This window comes from Pseudochaenichthys georgianus, chromosome 15, assembly GCF_902827115.2.
Source record: "Pseudochaenichthys georgianus chromosome 15, fPseGeo1.2, whole genome shotgun sequence".
Taxonomy (NCBI): domain Eukaryota; kingdom Metazoa; phylum Chordata; class Actinopteri; order Perciformes; family Channichthyidae; genus Pseudochaenichthys; species Pseudochaenichthys georgianus.
In genome coordinates this window covers 14495553-14513273 of record NC_047517.1, presented here as the reverse complement: position 1 = coordinate 14513273, position 17721 = coordinate 14495553, and the positions used below count along the sequence as shown (strand labels likewise).

The 17721-nt window shown below is 41.0% G+C and overlaps 1 protein-coding gene across 1 annotated transcript in view; it reads right to left on the bottom strand.

Moving 5' to 3' along the window:
* Positions 1 to 1647: 1647 nt before the first annotated feature.
* LOC117459917 (heparan-alpha-glucosaminide N-acetyltransferase) overlaps positions 1648 to 17721 on the bottom strand; it is a 30849-nt gene continuing 14775 nt past the window's right edge. Inside the window, 11 exon segments of the mRNA XM_034101085.1 lie at positions 1648 to 3339; positions 4156 to 4268; positions 5344 to 5414; positions 9046 to 9123; positions 10904 to 10990; positions 11099 to 11222; positions 11816 to 11937; positions 13079 to 13191; positions 15934 to 16094; positions 16203 to 16233; positions 17454 to 17530. Coding sequence (XP_033956976.1) covers positions 3158 to 3339; positions 4156 to 4268; positions 5344 to 5414; positions 9046 to 9123; positions 10904 to 10990; positions 11099 to 11222; positions 11816 to 11937; positions 13079 to 13191; positions 15934 to 16094; positions 16203 to 16233; positions 17454 to 17530 — 1159 coding nt within the window. The 3' untranslated portion in view covers positions 1648 to 3157.

Sequence of the window (17721 nt, the reverse complement as noted above, 5' to 3'; positions counted from 1 at the left end):
CAGTATTATGCTTTTTGGGGTTTCCCTTTACTGTAGAGTGCTATATAGCTTTTTTGCATGTAAATGGTCTGCAAAGGTTAACATCCCAAAGTGTCTCTCCCACACACTGAAATGCCTCTGTTATATTCCTTTGTTAGCTTCTGAGACATAGTTACATCACTACGTAACACTTGCACTTCCATTGTCTAGATCTCCAACACATCATAGGTGGCTAAGGGGCGGGACATCTCGTGTTGACAATTCACAACACAGCCGGACAGCCAACCCATCAGAGCAGATTGGGCTCTGGTTTCAGACAGAGGGTGAAAAGAGGTGCTGCAGCACAGGCAGTATGAGAAAAATAAAGAACCTTTTGAACATTAAAGCATGGAGACATGTCACAGTAGAGACAGAAAAAACAAATATGAAACCTGAAATGAGCATAAAAGGGCCCCTTTAATACAACAATTGTGATCTAATAAAATAATATGAATGATTCTGAAAATGGCTTTAATGCACAATAAGAACATGGACTTATATTGTATATTTTGCTGATAATACCTACATTATTTTTACTCAAGTCATTTTCTCAAATGTAGGACTTTGACTCGTAGTGGAGTATTTTTAGTGTGGTTTTACTTACTTTTTACTTCAGTAGGATACAATTCTTCCACCACTAATACCACGTAGGTACCCTTATGCCTGCCAGAACAAAAAGAGCAAACAGTGGAGTGACTTTAGGTCTAAAGACTGCCTGTCGTTTAAGTGAGGGATCTCTCCGTGACAGGGTGGTGTGGAGTGATGCATTGCTGCAGCCTCAGGGCAGGACACCAGTCAGTCACACAGCAATCGCTCTCCAATCAATGTCCCTGCATGGAGCAAAAACACTGGAGCTCACTGGGCAGCAGAGCGACAGCAGGGCTTCTCAGGAGCTCCAGCAACTTTCACCAAGTGGAACAAAAACAATGCTGTTATATTTCACCTGCTGTCTTTGGTTTGCTCAATATGTTTCCTGGGTTTAAAAAGGAAGACAAATGTGAGGAAACCATAGACGGTATATGAACAGGAAGAAAGCTTTATCAGAAGTAAGCAAGACCTAAACATTTTTTTAGATGTTGTCAGTTTATATTTATAGTAAACATGTGTGTTGAACATCTAATAATATCCAGATTAGCTGTTTAAATGTTTATCGTGTAGGCTCAGCCACAAACAATGTTGGGGATGATATCAGTACAATACTGGACACAATACAAACAAAATCATAAAAGAAACAATCCATTAGCCTTAAACAGCTTTTTGGGCGACATTGAGTTTTAAGTTACGTCCAGTAATTTACACGGAATTACAATTTTCTTTGTAACAAATAAAAAGGACTGTAAAAAGCACCAGAAGTATTGTGTAACCACGTATGGGAATGCAATTGTGCTTCCTAGTTTGAGCATGAGAGTAGATGGCTAAGAAAAGTGTGTCCATGTATTATTAACAGCTTATAGTTTAAGAGGGAAAAAGACTCAAGGCCGTTACTTAATGTTTCCGTTAAGGTTTCCGTTAAGGTTTCGGACATGATAAAAGTGTTATCGAGCCATCCCTAAAATAAAACCCTTTAATTACATTTAAAATAAAGTTATTGCTTGAAAATGTCCACTTTCTTCAAGATATCATGTTTTATTCAAATGTGAAATTGACGTCAATATGTTAACAGATACCCAAATGGTCACTTACACGATATAGGAGGATGAATGTACTGCTGCTCTCTGCATCGAGGGAGAGCGAGCGGATCATTATGTGATATAAGAATGAGAACATTGCATCTGGGATAAAGTTTCCATATGACAGACTATAGGTATCAAGAGACACAATGCTCCACAAGAATCAATAAAAACAAGGAAATGTTGTGGTGTAGTCATGGTATGTGGAACCACAATGCTATCGTATGGGCTTTTTATGACAATGTTACTGTATCATGGGTTCAGCAGAAACGTTATCTGAAACATAAGCACAATGCTCATCATCTCGGCTGGCTAGACCTTTCTTGGGATGTTTCTAATGGAGCTCATTGTGCTGCTGTAGTTCCTCTCAGAATGACTCAGCTAAATGCTTACATTTAAATACAAAGCTTTATCAATGCATGCAAACACACAAAGATATTTTTAGACTATTGATTTCATTTTCATCTCGAGGAGATGCGTTTCCATTTCTTGCACAGTGGTTTGGAGAAAGCAATTATGGACTCGAGTCCTGTTCCAAAAGGCAGGATGCACCTACAGGGATCCAGACTGTTCATAAGATAATTACCAACATCACTACAGCATATTACACCGTCACTACGCCATCTGAGCAGTGTGTAATATTCACTCTGGAAGAGCAGCGTGATGCTGTCATTTCATTAACTAGATGTACACATCACCTGACCTGATGCTAAAGTCACACAGCATGTTCAATACCGTCATGTAAACAAAAATATCAATAAATCACTCAATACTCAACCACGTGGAGACGTTATGTTCTAAAAATAAGCCCCGTTTCAGTAGGTGAGCATGTGTTGAATATCTAAAATGTGCTCAGGCGGCTCGTTGTGTTCTCTGATGAATTGGATTTCTGTAATTTCCCTGATTTTCTAATACAATGAGTGCAAGAGGTGTCGTTCCCATTAATGACACTCCTTTGTGAGCCGTGCATCTTGACCCCTATTAAAGTACTGTCACTCGGACAGCAGATGGTATCCGCACACGCACAGAAGGGGAAGGAGTGGCCATGGCAACAGACTCATAATGGCTGGCCTGGTGTGTAGTGGAATCACTCGGCCTCATTTGTTAAGTACCACCTCAGTATATTTGATTTAATCAGTCTATTCAGTGCACAAAACAAGTGGCATTAAATAAATCCTCAGCTGCCCACACTGACGGTGGAACAAACATCTTCTTTAGGTTTTCATAGATATTCATACATTGTCATCATCTTTGCCTTCATGCAGCCAGTGTTTGATAACATTTTGTAAGCATTAGTACAACTCAACTGTACATGGGTAGGTTGTACATTACTGGAAAGTAAACCAAGACACATTTCCCACAGAAGTTATTGTATTCCACATACCTTACAATAAATAGTGATTGTTAAAGTTGAACAATAAAATGATGTTATCTACAGAATGTAAAATAGGACAGATGAACATCCTGGTTTATATTTTGAGGAAGAATTTCTTCCTGTACAGCAGGTAAGCGATGAGCACCCACAATGCAGTCCCCCACAGGCTTTGGAAGAGCTGCTCCCAGTGGCTCTCCTGGAAGCGCATCTCCCAGCTGAACGGGAAGTAGAACCCCAGGAGAGTGTGACCAACATATACAAAGATGGAGTTCATCCCTGAGGAGGAGAGGAGAAGAGACACAAATAAGATCCTATCGAACAAGACTCTTTAGAGGAAATCTCATCCTACTTTGCACATTTGTAAAACACATTATGGATAAAACAACTGTATTGGGGGAGGCAGTGCAAAAGCTTTAAAAAGAAAAGTTAAACTTGACTTAAAATGCTTGTCTCTGAGTCTGACCAAAACCTCAGCTTGACCAAATCAGTAATAACAACCCCTACAAAGCTATCAAGCCCATTTTAGAAAACCTTAACAATATTAACCACTGCTGAAGAAAAGTTCTACAATATACAAACCAAGGCTGCTAAAGGATTGTTACTACTGCAAATAAACAGATAGCTAGCTTTGTGTGCCTCTTCCACTCTGACAGTAGACTCCTTTAATATTAGCTACAATAGCTAATCCAGCTAATTTCTTTGGTCAATCTCTAAGACCAGCATTTTAATAGTTAATGTATAACTGGAATGGATCCTTTAAACCTGTAAAAACATGTTGCCACAAGATGTATACAACACTTACACAATATCAACTTGATGATATAGCAAACTTGATAGCAAATAGTTGCATTTTATTTTTACAAATGTAGCTGCTAAATGTTCCACTATGTTCAGCAGTTAAATTATTTTAATATAAGATAATGGTCACGGGATAAATGCGAGTGAGTGCATAATTGCAAATAGTCATGTGTTCAATCGATGTAAACATTTCCATTATAGCTTTTTTACTAAATTAGCAAGGTGTCTAATCGTGAGTGTTAACATTTACCCCTGTATAATACATGTCATTCTTTGCTAGCGTTTAAGCAGTACCTGGGTATATGAATGGCTGCCCGCCCCACCAGCCTTTGATATCAGTGACATAGTACATGCCTCCCAGCAGCAGGAAGGAGACACTGCCCATACACAACACAAAGGACAACGACCTGCGGAAACAAACCATCAGCAACACTTTACAACAACAGCAACATTTCACTCTGTGCATCTGGCCATCACTAAAGTTGTGAACACGGGTGTAAAAACACTGGGTCTATCAATCCTGTACTGCAGATAAATAACACCCAATGGTCTCGAGGCACTCCAGCAAACTGCGGGACAGTTTGCTGGAGTGGTCCAAGCAAGGCATCAGCAGTGGATCCTTGGCACGTGCCCCGTGGAGCCGTGCCAGCCAGCCAGCCATGTCCCTGTCTGTTCCTAAGTGCAAGAATGTTTGATGTAATACCATCTGATGTAAAATGGCTGCCTCCCGGAGCCTCCTGGCTTTTTTGTTGTTTTTTTTATTTCCGCTGAAGTGGGGCCAAAAAGGACTCTTAGCTGGGAGTTAATTACTTCTAGACATCCAGGCAGGGACTCGTACTCAAGGGCTCAATAACCTGTGTATGATGAACTGCCTATAAAAGCCAGGCAGGTAATGGCGAGGGATGAGCGCAGCGTTAGCAGGAGGCCCCAGTGGAACATCATGAAGAATTTGCTTACACATCACAGATGAAATGGTATTCTTCCTGCTGCAACATTAAAATGATTCACTTCATATTAAGGGGAATGTGGGAGTGGAAAGAATGTGCAGGTCGTAAAGTAATGTACGTCTGAGGTTGTTATTGCGCTGTATTTCATGCAAAACCATTACAAACGTGCCTTGTTTGACCAAAAAGGCATATGATAGTTTGGAGCGGTTCGACTACACCGCGGTTATAGAGATGCTTTTCCCAGAGCCTGATCCCATTCCATCACACAGAGCTGGTCAAATGTGTTGTGAGTGACTAGAGAGGATAAAGCAAGCATCCTTTATTTTCCTGGCTGTGAGGAAGAGTGATCATGTTGGGAGGATGTATAACCCCTCCACCTCACACTCCCGACAGCGCGGGTGATTATTTACAGTCGTAGCTGTCGTTAGAGGTAAGTAAACGTGTGTTTTAGCAGCCTTGATTTGTGCCTGTTGGAAACCCATCCTTTCTTTTGTGAGGAAAAGTGGCTGGATTTAGAGGGTCAGGAAGCACTTACCAAAGGTTTTTATTGACAGGTATAAATCCTCCATCTCGCGTGCACTTAGAAAGGATGGCTGCAGAGATTCCCTAAGGATGGAAATGAAACAGATTTCAAATCGATGGAGGGCGATAAAGCGAGCAGTATTGGGCTGCTAAAACGTGAGGATCAGAATCAAGCAGAGTCCGGAGGATTAACCGATTATCTGAAGTCAGATGCAAAGTCCATCAAGTCACACACACAATATCGGACTACAACAGGCCAATATGTCCACGTTGGAATGTTATAGACACCCCCCCTTCAGAGTCACACCCCTTTGAGGTGCACTCCACAGTCAGTTATTAACCACAGTACTGAGGAATAGTGTATGATCTCAAGGAGAGCTGTTACTGCCTCATCCATTTACCTTTACATATCATTTAGATACTTGAGGATACATTCTGTGCTCCAGAGAGAAACAGGGCAGTGGTTAGAATCCAAACATGCTTGTTAGGTGGATATCCATCATGTGTATAGATGACAGAATCGATGGTGTGGAAATAGCCTAGCCGGGGCTGGATTGAGTCTCCAGGCTATCCAGGCAGCAGGATGTGGGACGGGGCTGGTATGTGGGGCAATCGCTCAATTTCAATCTCTCACTTCTCGAGCCTGATCGTTGGATTTTAATTAACAGGGACTGTTGTTTATTAGCAGGAAGATGCATGGCTGCCCCTGGATATCAATCTGCTGTAGAAATAACAGAACAGAGAACTGTGGCGTAAAACCCGGCTTGTCCTTTACTGTATCAACACTTCTTTGTGAACCTCCTGTGCAGAAATATCAAACCTGTGGTTGGATGCCGGTAGAAATGAGCTCCCTCCTCCACTGTGGAGGCCCGCTAATGTCAAGAGCACATGTCTGAAACAAGAGCTTCAGCTCTGCTCTCCTCCCTTCTGAGGCAAAATCGTATTAGAAAAGTCAATGTGAAGAGAAGGCAGATCGCTAAAACTAATGTTGCTTTCTTTGTCGCTGAAAAACATTTAGTGGGATTAAAAATAGATTCAACTGAGATTAAAGAAGGAACCAAAGCAGAACACATATGCTGTATTTACACTTTACTCATGGTTTGTATCTCTTCCCAGAATCAATAAAAAAACTCCAGCTCTCTCTGTCAACAATTGCAGTGCGAGAAAATCCATTTTATTGTTATTCTCTATTTCAGTTAACTGGGATTGTACGTCCCTGTATCGATCCATCTCTACACACTGTATGATCCTGAATATAACGTCACCATTTTGAATATCTTCATCTATGTGACATTACCAGATACAGTGGCGAAACATAAAAGCCTAATGTTTATTTATTTCCTGTTGTGTTACTTTATCACTCTGTGCCTCTGGGAGAAGCCAAATGGATGTAATTTATCTCCCCTCCCTCCAGTCACTCGCTCCACAATGATAGTCAATAAGATTCAACACCCGGAGACATAATGGGGAGATTTGTCATTTAGGAATTGAGGTTAATGATATTACATTCTCACAACAGAATTTCAATTGATTCTCACATGTATGAGCAGGATTCTTCCTGATTTACAAACACAAAAAGACCCATTCCTCCAGTGCTGGATTTCTTGTATTGGATTTAGTACATAAATGTTAGACCTATTACAGTCTTATCCGGTTTGTTTGTATCTCTGTCTGTGAGATAGTGCCATCACTTGGTGTAAGGGTGAAGCGTGAGTCAAGGAAGATTTGAGTGGATCCGAATTGTGGGGCAGGTGCACCATTTTGTTGTCATGTATGTAAATGTAAATGCATATCATGCAAATAATAAATGTTAGTTTTGGAAAAATATCCATAATTATATGGTGGGTGCAATTGCAGATTTGCATGTCATGGCAGACTGGACTATTTATTATTTATTTAGAGGTCTGGTCCCTCTGCCCTTCTAGTTTGATTATAATAATGTTGTAGGACCATATATATATATATATATATATATATATATACTGTGAGCATGGCTCTGGGGTTGGGGACCTCCTTTTATTTCCTTTAGCAAGAGCATTAACTTGATTCTTTCGCTTTTAGTAAAAAGTTTGACGACTGCTAAATATATTGGCTTACAATTTGGGACAGACATTCATTGTTCCCAGATGATGAATCTCTATTTGGTTAACCCCTTAGTTCTCATATCGTGCCACCATGAGGTCAACATATGAATTGTAATGACGTTGGTGATCCTCTGGCTTTCCATCCAACACCATTCCCAGGTCAGACATTTGCATTAACCTCAGATATACTTTCTATTCAGTGCTAATAAATACATTTTAACATTCTCCCAAACTATACTATAATGATGAACATGGTAAACATAGTTGCTTAACATTAGCATGTTGTTACTGTGAGCATATTAGCATACTCAAAGCGCCATTGGGCCTAAATGCAGATGCACAGAGCTGCATTTCTCTCTGCAGTGTCTTCTTACAAGCTGAGGATTTAAAAGCTTTATATCATTAGAAAGTAACGGCTGGAAGAGACATTTTATGAAGGCTAAAAGCTCTATTGAGATATTGCATAGATGCAGTAACGATAAAACAAAGTTAATGGATGGAATTGTTTACTTAATTTTAGGAACCTTCAGTCAGGTTTAATCACATTGGTCAAACAGTCACACATGCCGGTCTGCAGAAACCAGAAATATCAGAAAAGGCCCAGTAATATATACACAAAAACTTCAAACTAATGGGATTAAACTAAGTGTTTTTCTCTGACTGCGTCTACTGGCCTCTTTTCATCATGCCCAGTTTCAAAGGCTGAGTGAGGCAGCCAGCTTCTCCGGCTCCATCGTCGCTTCGGGCCACAGCTCCGCCGCTTCAGGATGTCTCCCTCCACAGCATGCAGGCTCATGCAAACTAACCCCGTTCTCCTGTAGCGTCTCACTGTACTGTGCAAACAAACACGCAAAGCTCAGCAAAGCCTTTCCTCCTGGATATCTGTCAATCTCGTTAGGACGGACTAACAGCCTCCTGTCACAGGTTTAGAAATGCAAAACGGGACGTCTCATATAACACTTGGCTTCTCCCTGTGGGACACAATCCCCCTCCAAATGAAATAGATGCCAGCTTGCCTCTTCTTGTGTTGTGAGACCACCCAGAATAAACACAGCTCCAAAACAAAAATGTCCTTAACTGCTTTCTGAGCTGATAACTACCAAAATGTGTGTTTTTATTATGGGTTTGAATGGATTTTTATATTGTTTCTGTTATACCAAACTGTCCATACAGTCACATGATGTGTCTTTAAATGTTTATTGAGACTTAGTGTGCAGGTATATGATTTAATTGTGCTCTTTATTAGATGCTGCAGACTGTAGTAGACATTGAATAACTAATCTGCAACCACATGTGAGGCACCGGCAATGAGAGACAGTGTTACCCCCCCGGGGTGCTGGATACTCATGACTGCCCGGAAATGCAGCCACACATGGATGTTGTTTAATTGTACTGAGATCACACACATGTCCTGGACTAAGTCCTGCTAATGAATGGCTTTGCCAGCGGAAAACATGTTGCAGTCTACCTTCATGGCGAAGTAAAACAGCAGGACCATAAAAGTGCTCAGCCCGGTGTGAGTCATAGGAGCAGGACAAGGTGATTTGTTGTCTTGGTTTTAAGTTATCAATTGACTTTTATACTCTATACTTTCCCAGCTGTGTTTCAAACCCCCACATTATGCAACGTACCAGGATGACGGCCCACACGAGGAATCGACAGAGGATGTGGACGTTTATCCCCCGGTAGAAAATGATAATTTTCCCAGCCTGTGGAGAAGGAGGCAGAGATAAGCAGGGACACCACAACTCATTTAATCCTACATTTAATGAGAAATACCATGTAAACACCAGTAACGGGTGTGTGCATGTATTTGCCCTTGGGTAACCAAATATGCCTGGGATGTCAATGCTGTGTCCCTGACGTGGCGCTCACATTTCTCCTATCCTGTTGAGCCAGATGTGGCGTGTAAGTCATCCACACCCCCTGATTAATTTGGTGATGATGAATATGTTTCAGCTGAGGATATTAGCACGGGCAGCACAGAGGAGGGCAGCGGACAGCTGGCGTGTCGTCTAAGACTCGCTGACGGAAGGGCTCAGTGCTAACCGCCCACCGGGAATTAAGCAATGTGGCTGCTTTTGCAGGGCTACTTCCCACAACGCAAAGTGACGCTGTCGCCGTCAGAAGCTCAGGTCTAAAGACCAAACGCTCTCTCCTCACTTTCTGACAACATTTTGTCATTAAAAGAGGGCAGCTGTGCACTTGCAATTAGGCGGGAAAAAGGTACTTCATTTAAAAAAAATGTTTCTCTACCTGTATTTTAACTCAATGTAACACAGCATTTAAGGTAAATTAATCAACCAAAACAATTTATAGAAGTTGTGTTTGCTTTAGATTGTTCTGAATGTTAGTTCATTTTGCAGGTGTACAATAAGAAAAACAGGATTGTATAAGCTCAATCAAAAGAGCTGGCACCTGCAGCATAATCTAAACATTTGAGCCTGTTTTGTAAGGGAACAGAGAACATCATTAACTGTAGTCTCACTGTCTAATATCAAAGTCTGAGCATTATAGTCCATCATTGATCCTCTAGTTCACATGTGTCAAACTCAAGGCCCGGGGGCCAAATCAGGCCCTTGGTGGATTTCATTTCGGCCTGCAGGACAATTTTAAATTACTATTAGATCTGGCCCGCCGGTATATATTTCCCGCACACCTTCACTCAATCCTGAGGGTTTCCTCAGCTCAGAGCCTGAGCCCAAACATTGATGAACTTGCACCCGAGATGAGATGCCAAGTGTCTGAACTAGCATCACAGAGCAGCAAACTGAGTTTTAATGGATGTTTTCTTCTGCACTTTTTCTCTCACGACAACAGGGCATGTTAGTTTTTTTGAAGCTGTTGTTGGCCTGTGGAAAAATGTAATCATAAGAAATGACTCCGTAAAAGCTGCAGATAGAGCCATAAGAAATGAATGCAACTGATGATTTAATGTTTAATGCTGTTTTTATATTTTGGCCCACTGTGTATTTGAATTTGACACCCCTGCTCTAGTTAAAGAAGCTCTGGAACAGAAATGAAAAATATATTTGTATAATTGTATGGAAGTTAATGATTCTTGAGACTAGTTTCTGCCAGTAGTTTTTGACCAGTAAGCCTTCACATAACAAGCTTTGGTCAAATACGAAGAAGTTGCTGCTCTCAGCCAATCAGAGGCCAGTATTGCAAGAATTTAAGGGAGTTCCCCCAAATCACAGAAAAACTTACAAACTTAGAGTTTCAAAAATATATGAAAAATGAAATGTTTGATATCATCAAACTAATTATCAGTAGCCCTTCAATTAGCCTTGCATTGATTCAATACGCTAAACCATCCATTTACTAAACAAAGTATAATAAAAAGCATTGTGCCTATTAAAAGCAATAGTAAATTAAGAACCATCCAACAACAACAGAAAAGTATTGACACACAAAAACGACTCAAAACTAGAAATACTCTTGTACCACTTGTTGAATCACACAGGTCAAATGAATAAACCATCTTACCTGCATCCCCAGGAATCCTATGACAACAGAGTTTATTGTACCCAGAACCCCCTCTGGGTCAAAGGGCTGCGTGGAGCGATACAATTCCTGAACAAAAGCAAGACCACAAGGACCAGCAAGGTTGTTTTAATACCACCTGCACGATTTTAAGAAGAATTGGTAAAATGATGAAAGGTGTGTGTAAAAAGATCTTACTTTGCATGTGGGGTATCTGTACATGTTATCCCCAAACATCCATCGGTCAACGTATCCTGCTGCGCCCCCAGTGCAGTTTGGGTAAAGACCGTCATCCCCAATTCCACCAGCTCCCAAATACCCTCTGATAACAAACAATATAGTTAGCATTCGAAAACAAGGCATTCTAATAGCAATGAAAAAGTAACAACATAACTATAAAGGATTTAAAAAAAATTATTTTATGAGATGATTTAACCAAAGGAAGTTCCTCAGGCCACATTTTCAATGTGAGAGATTTAGTTTAGTTCTTTATTTGAGCTCAACAAGATGTTGGAGGAAACACAAGAGCTCCTATTTGAACCAGCAGTATTGTAACAGTGATGTCATGCAGGGTCACGTAAATGGGGGGAAAACGCAGACAAAAAAGCAGCACTGAGCAGAAGACGCGGAGCGAGGAAGATGGATCCTCTGCCTCGGCTCCTCTTATTGCACACGACAGACTGAGATTGGCTAATTATGCCCTCTGAAGCATCCACCACAGGCCCATAAATCACAGAGGTTCATAACACCAGCGACTCAAGGTGCACGCTCACACCTCTGCTGCAGAGCAACAGCCCCAATGGGAGATTATCTCAGCATGGGGGAATTTACACTTTAAGCATACGTGTACAGTGGATTTATGAGTGGATGTTGCTTGGTATGTTATGCGACAGTGGAAGCCGTGCTGGGACTTACGTGGGGCAGTTGGGTACAGGCAGGAGTAGAGTGATGCAGAGCCACAGAGTCTCCAGCAGGACGATAATCAGCCACTGTGGCCAGTACAGGACCACGTCCTGGACGGGGTTTCACCAGTGATGCTGCAACACACATATCGTGTTAAATGCACAATACTATTGTCTGCCATTGGGGTGTTAATCAAAATAATAACAAAAGACACGTTTGGTAGTGTCATGAAGTATCGTAGGATCATAGGTGTTTGCCAGGGGCCAGACACAATGAGTTAAACTGGTCAAACACAACATTTAAAAATACATGTTTTTACAACGCAACGTCCCTGAGAGGCAGCGATCCGATTTGTTGCTGATGTTTTCCCAGTCTGTTTCTCTGTTAACTTAAAGTGGACCTATCATGCTATATCTGAAACATATATTGTAGGGCCATACCCATATAAAACGTGTCTGTGAAGTTTTTTTTTCAAAATACCAAACAGATCATGCATTTTAGCCATGCCTCATTTCGCTCTATTTGCTGTATTCCAGCCCTGTTTTTGCAAGGGCTGATTCTGTGGCAAATGAGCTGCAGCTGACCACAGCTCCTTTGCAGGGGGGCGAGGCACGAGCGTCATGTTACCATGCTGTTACTATGCTGTTACCATGCCACACAACCTCTCATTCCCCTGATAGGTGGAGAGTTGCCCATATAGGCGGAGCTCCTTGTTTCTGACGTCAGAGATATTTCAAATCTGGATCAGTCTGTATCAGATCCGTTGCAGCCCCGTTTTTAGAGATTTGGGTATGGAGGAAAAGAGAGAGGGTTGTGTTTTCTGACACTTGGTGAGTCCCCTGACACACCGGGGACACATATTTATGTACAAAAGTGCATTTTGCATGATAGATCCCCTTTAACATCCATGCTATTAGGAAGTTTATAACAGGTGGCAAATGATCCGCAGACATTGCCTCCAAGGATCAATGAGACACGGTGAGTAACACCAGTAAAGAGCAGTTTCATTGTTTGTATTTGTATTGGACTAAACTGACACAATTCTCTAGGATTTAAAACATTTTGGGATTACTGAAATTAAAAAACATATAACATAGGTCCTGTCATTTTCAGAATGTTTTAAGATGAAATGTTAAATTGTACGGCTTTGATGTACCCAGGAATTCAAGGCGCACACAGTGAATTAGCTGTTTATAAATGTTTTGTTCCAGGCGGAACTTTTTTATCCCCTGGTGTGCAATGAAAGACTAAAGTGAACCTGACAGAGCTGCTTACCGCTCGCAGTGGGATTTCTTCATGGCCCCAGAAAGTCTGCAGGAGAGACAGGACAAAGTAGGTGAAGCCCAGACGCTGCAGCACCCCAGGGATCCTCAGCCAGGACCAGGACACTGCAACACAGTCAACATCATGATCCCTCTGATACTCAGTGATGAATATATGATCTTACAACTCAGGTACCAGCACAGATATATAAGTATTCCTGCTGATGTGAGCAAATTATAAATCAGGAGATAGACAATATTGGACACGTGAGCATCTTCTCCATCATTCCATTCCATCTTCCTGAAGGAGGATGACGGACAGCACCGGGGATGGTGTCAGCCTACAGGAAACAGACATGTCAAGAACGTGGGAAGCAAATCAAAGATTCCAAGTTATCTCTCGACAAATTGGGGAGGATAAGATTGGCTTGTGGTTGAGAGATTGATGGTAATCTACACATTAGTTAATTGAAAACCTTTTTGCCACACAAAGTGCCATGAAAACAGCGTAATCCCATTCATTGATCCAAGCAAATCAAATAAGAGACGGAAATGTCTCCTTTCACAGGAAAAGCGGAAGCTCTTACTTATGACACATTTGTTAAATATGCAGGTCACACTCCCACCATGAACATTTACTATATCTGTTCCCCCACAACATATATTGTGTAATATTATATAAAAATGCATCTTGAAAGTCTTACAGTTTTAAAGAGAACTGCTTTTCTGGTTTTTTGTGTGAAATTGAGACCCTTTTTGATGTTCAATATCATTTAAGAAGTGAAAGCTTGGCTGTCTGCTTCCCATCTCTGAGCACTTTCACTGATAGATTAAACAAAATAATGATTATGTGGTGGAAGTGAGAAGAACAGACTTAAACCATCAGAAAGTCTAGCAAATACTAGAAAAGTTTCAAAAAGATGGGTTTCTCATCGTCTGAAGGCTTCTCTACTCTCGGGGTTAGAACTCCACCTTCTGACCTCATCTTTATCTGACGTACGTAACGTCCACACGGTTCCGTTGCGTGCTTCAACGGAGACGCTTCCCATTCACTTTGAATGGGGTGACGTCAAGCTTTGCCGAACTGCATTGTGGTTCCGTCGCGTCACTTTGCATCCGTTGCTCGCGCTGAAAGTTGAAAAAAGTTCAACTTTTCAAGCGTCGACGGAAGCGCCAGCCAATCAAATCATATGCCAGTACAAGCGCTAGCCAATCAAACCGTGTGCTTGTGTGTCCGGGGCGGAAGATTCATGTGATTGGTTGTTGGTCGCGTGCCAGACACGCCCACCGGCAAGCTTCAACGCGACGGAACCGTGTGGACGTACCGTTATCATTTCTTGTAGCTTGTCACCATCCAAAAACAATAAAAAACTGATGAATAGTCAGAGATCAAACTTTGAAAACACTGTCGTCTTAAGGTAAATAATATTGTTGTATGTCGAAAACGTCAACTTCTAAGGATTTAAGAGTAACAGCCACGTTTTTAGCTTTATCACACTACGTTTTGAGTTCATCTAATGGAATGTGAAATGTAACCATTAAAATAAAGTATTATGCAAGTGCTTCAATAAAGGGACAAAATAAAAATATATTGGAGTTTCAAGGTCTCTGCTTTGACAATGATTTGTGCATTTAACCGTAGCAAGGTTTATTTGAAATGACTCATAGTTTCTGTCAAAGGTTAACACCTTCTTCTGTCTCGTCTGACATTGAAATGGTTTAACATATTGAGCCGATATGACTCCATTCTCTTATTAGATCAAACCCTGGGACAGAGCTGCAGAGGACATCCTTGGAGACGGAGGGCAGAGCTGCAGTTTATGGTAAAGTCAGTGTGCTGTTATGCCTCCAGCCTCCACAGCAGCTGCATGGGGCTGAAGAGTGTAACACTATCTGTTTGTAATTGTCCATTACCGCGGCGCTTGTTTTTGCTCAATCCGCTGCAGTTAAACGTCCCCCGGTGCTAGATTTTTAGACTACACACACAATAACAATATTTTTGTTAACCCAGTTACGCAGACATCCACCCAGGAAAGTCCATTAGCGCTGAGGAGGGCTAATGTGTCAGGGGCGCCCCGTGCATCCCCAGGTGGACAATGAAATGTGGATTTTCAGCCAGCTTCCCTTCTATAACCCCCGACACAGCCCTGCAGCTTTGGCTTTTATCACAAGTCTGGATTTAAACATATACTAGATCTTTGTCACTTGACAAACTGCAGTTTTATAAATATACTAAAAGATGTAGATTACTCCTTATTATAATACATGGTGTTTTCATAAACAACAAGTCTTCGAACAATTTCCGAATTCATAAAATATTTGTTTTGCCTTTGAAACAAGTACAAATGCTGATGATTACTCCTATAACCCAAGCTATTGTTAAAAGACGTCTTGTTTTGCTTTGACCATTGGAGAAGTATTCATTACAAGTTTATTATGATGCTCAAAGACATTCCACAAGGTGAAACCATCAAAAGTATTGCATATTTTGTTGAACTATGACTGAAACATTTACTTGATTATCAAAGTAGCAGCTCAATAATTGTCTCTTGATTGACTGATTGATTAACCTACTAATAGTTGGAGGGCTACACGTAACTATATGGAATGAATCTTGAAAAATCCTTGTGATAAAATCTGCTTCAAAATATTTAATCCAACAGCAAACGTATGGTTTGCCTCTTTCTGTCCTCTGATGGTTCAAATGATTCTGAGTGCTGTACATGTGCAATTGGACATATTATTAGACCTGCCAGCATCTATGTTCATTTCCCCCTTATAGATCAAATCAAAAAGTACAGAACAAACACATCCACATATAAAGTATTTGTTCCATTAATAATTGAGTGCTGCATATGTCTCACGTACGTGGTCCGTCTCTGGGAGAGTAGTTGAGGAAGCAGAAGCCGAGCATCAGCAGGACGACTGTTCTCCAGGTGATTTTGCGCAGCAGCTGCAGGCGGCTGACTCCTTTCCTCTGCATGGATCTGAGAGCCAACACCACCGAAGTCCCAATAATAAACACAAACCTAGAAGAAATAACAATAAAACACGAGTAAGACACAAATAAATATGCATATTTAAGTGAATTATAATGGGAGTGAGAATATATGACAGTCCTCTTGTGTTACACTTACCATGGCATGACAATGTCTCCCAAAGTAAGGCCTGCAACGAATCCAGAGGCAAACATGAATATGAATAGACACTGATACTTGTATTTAATGCCAATATACAGAGTTCTTGCCCTTTCCTAATCTCTTCAATCCAAAAGGACTAGGAGGTGGATTAAGAACAATATTATGTCCCTAAGTGCTGATCAGTCATTATCTTTCTATTTCCAAAAGGTAAATAAATATCTACACTCCTGTGACAGAGGCAATACGGAGATTAATCAAACCGCGCTGAAATCAATACACACTTGTAGATGTGGCAGACAGGCTATTATAAGATTTAAATTGAGAACACCTCTAAACACTGACATGGATTTACTACGTTTGAGTGACATTTTAAACTTTTATATTCATGGGGAAAAGGGATGCAGAATTCGTAGCACTCATTCCCTCACTGCCCCCTCCCATATTCTCCCAGCTCAGCTGCCATTTAAAATCTCATCCCTCCTTCCCCTCGTCTCCTCCCCGGTTGTTAATAACAACACGGATCTATGGATCGTGCCTTTTGATTTGGCTGGCGTGAGGAATGGCATCCTGTGTGTTTGGTTTGAGACTGCATTAATCATAATTAGTGACAACAGGTCAGAAAATGCTGCAGACACAATGAGGAGATTGCTGCTGTTGAATAATTGCCTCGAGTTCATGCACTCATTTCATATCTGGCTTGAGTTGAAAGAAGGCATACATAAATGTTACAAGTATAGGCAGACTGTGAGCTGTCAGTCCTTTCAGCTATAGAGGGCTACAGGAATGAGTCCTTAAACCAGGAAATGAGTCAGCATTTTTGCAATTTCTGTTCCTGCATCTGGAAGTAAATGTTTTTTTTTTTAATGGGTTTTTCGTTGGATGCCGAAATAAGGTCTGTGGTGAAGAAAAAAAGACAATTCCTAACAAGTGGTTAAATTATTAAACTATTACATGTCATCATGCTGAAATATTATTACGTTTTTCGGTGGTGACGTGATTACATGCAAACACTAGCTTTTTACTTTTTACTACTTTTTACTACTTTTACAGAGCAGGCTGGGCTCTGGTTTCAGACAGAGGGTGAAAAGAGGTGCTGCAGCACAGACAGTATGAGAACAATAAAGAGCTTTTTGAACATTAAAGCATGGAGACACACCATATTAGAGGCACAACATACAAATAGGAACCAGAAGATGTATATAATAGGGCCCCTTTAAGATGTATTTCTGTGCATATCATATACTTAACCATTCCATGGTGCATGTTGGAAGAACCAGTAGCCTCCCCCACTGTAGTTCACAAACACCATCACTGTCAGGGAAAACCTACAAAGACACTACAATGAGTAAGCACTATCGCACGCTGTCGAGTTATTCAGCAACACTTGGATTGTTTTCATTCAGTAGATGATGGAAATTAGGGTTACATGTGTTTTGAATTCAGCATAACTGTGTCATATCATAGCTGTTTTCTTAAAACGTAACTTATACATCTGATACAATATATTTGGTTTTGA